The sequence below is a fragment of the Otolemur garnettii genome, unplaced genomic scaffold (genome assembly GCF_000181295.1).
Source record: "Otolemur garnettii isolate 467f Iridium unplaced genomic scaffold, OtoGar3 scaffold00001, whole genome shotgun sequence".
In the NCBI taxonomy this organism is placed as follows: Eukaryota; Metazoa; Chordata; class Mammalia; order Primates; family Galagidae; genus Otolemur; species Otolemur garnettii.
In genome coordinates, this window is record NW_003852396.1 from 36,777,775 (window position 1) to 36,779,067 (window position 1,293).

Here is a 1,293-nt window from a genome sequence, read left to right on the forward strand (position 1 = left end):
AGAATGATTGTGCTGAGGTTGCCAGATATGGTCACCAGGTAGATGCATAGGATGATCATGAAGAGAATGACTCGGAGAACGGGATCATCTGTTAAGCCTAGTAAAATGAATCTGGTGACAACAGTGTGGTTCCCATCCACTAGGAACTCCATAAGATGGTGTAGCTGCTTCCAGAATGAACCTGTGATGAAAACAGTACATTGAAGCAGTTATGAATTTGATGGTTGTATTTTCATTAATACATGAAGATTAATATGAAGAAATATGACAGTCAAGGAAGGTTTGGCCTAAAAATGTTTTATTTAGGCTCTCATTGATTGTGTAATTTTGTGTAATGAGTCATTCTATATTTTAAAACTTGTTTTTACCAGAAACCCCAAAAAACTTTCTTCAAATAATGCATATCCTTTTTTATTATTTTTATAAAATGTACTTTGAGTGCCTCAAAAGAAACTAACAAACATAGAATGAGTGTAACTCTGAGGGAAAAGTGCAGGTACTTACAAGAGATTATATAGGAAGAAGTCACAGAGCAGAAAAGAGGGAGCAAGATATCAACAGAAGACAACCCATAGAGACTTTAGGCCAGCAAGAAAGGTATACGGAGTGGTGTGCTTCTTCCTTCCCACATCTCTGAAAGCAGGAGGGTTCCAAAGCCACTAGCAAGACTATTTGCTCACAGAGCTGCTGCCATCCGTATGCTGAGAACTGCCTGTTGACAGGGCGTAGTCTCCTTGTGCACTCTCCACCCCACAGACCACTTACCTGTACCTTTGTTCTCCACAGGGGGTTTCAATTTCTCAGGAGCTGCCCTGCTTGTTTTCATGCAGGAATTTCCCAACTCCTGCCCAAACTACAAGGTTCACAGGGTTCCACTGGGTTCTGGGTGATTTCCATGCATCCAGGGCCTATACATTCAGGCAGATGTCCTTCAGCTCCAACTGTTAACATTCCTCATAAAGAATTGTTTTCTGCCCCTTTTCTCCCAACTTGTGGCTGCCAGAGAGAGAACAGAGAGCCCCAACTCCAAGGTTTCCACATAGTGTGGGACTCAGGCTTTTCATCTCTGGGGCCTATAGCAGACCAAGATGTGCTCATAGTATGACTCCTGCTCCCTGGCTTACCTTGTTGCAGCATGCAGAGTAGCTTTTAGAGCCAGGCTCACCCAAAACTGACAGGACATCAGAACATGCCTAGGCACCCTGTTGGTGACTCAGGAGTGGTCTGCTTGTCCCCACCATGGTCTGTGATTAGCCTACTAGGGAAGTGAGGGAGCCTACATAGGTGAATCAG

The 1,293-nt window shown here is 43.9% G+C and overlaps 1 protein-coding gene across 1 annotated transcript in view; it reads right to left on the bottom strand.

Annotated features, from left to right (window-relative positions):
• LOC100966918 (olfactory receptor 491-like) overlaps nt 1–152 on the bottom strand; it is a 42,943-nt gene extending 42,791 nt beyond the window's left edge. Inside the window, exon 1 of the mRNA XM_003781065.2 lies at nt 23–152. Within this exon, the coding sequence (XP_003781113.2) occupies nt 23–152 (130 nt within the window). The remainder of the gene's footprint in view (nt 1–22) is intronic.
• Between the last annotated feature and the right edge of the window lie 1,141 nt (nt 153–1,293).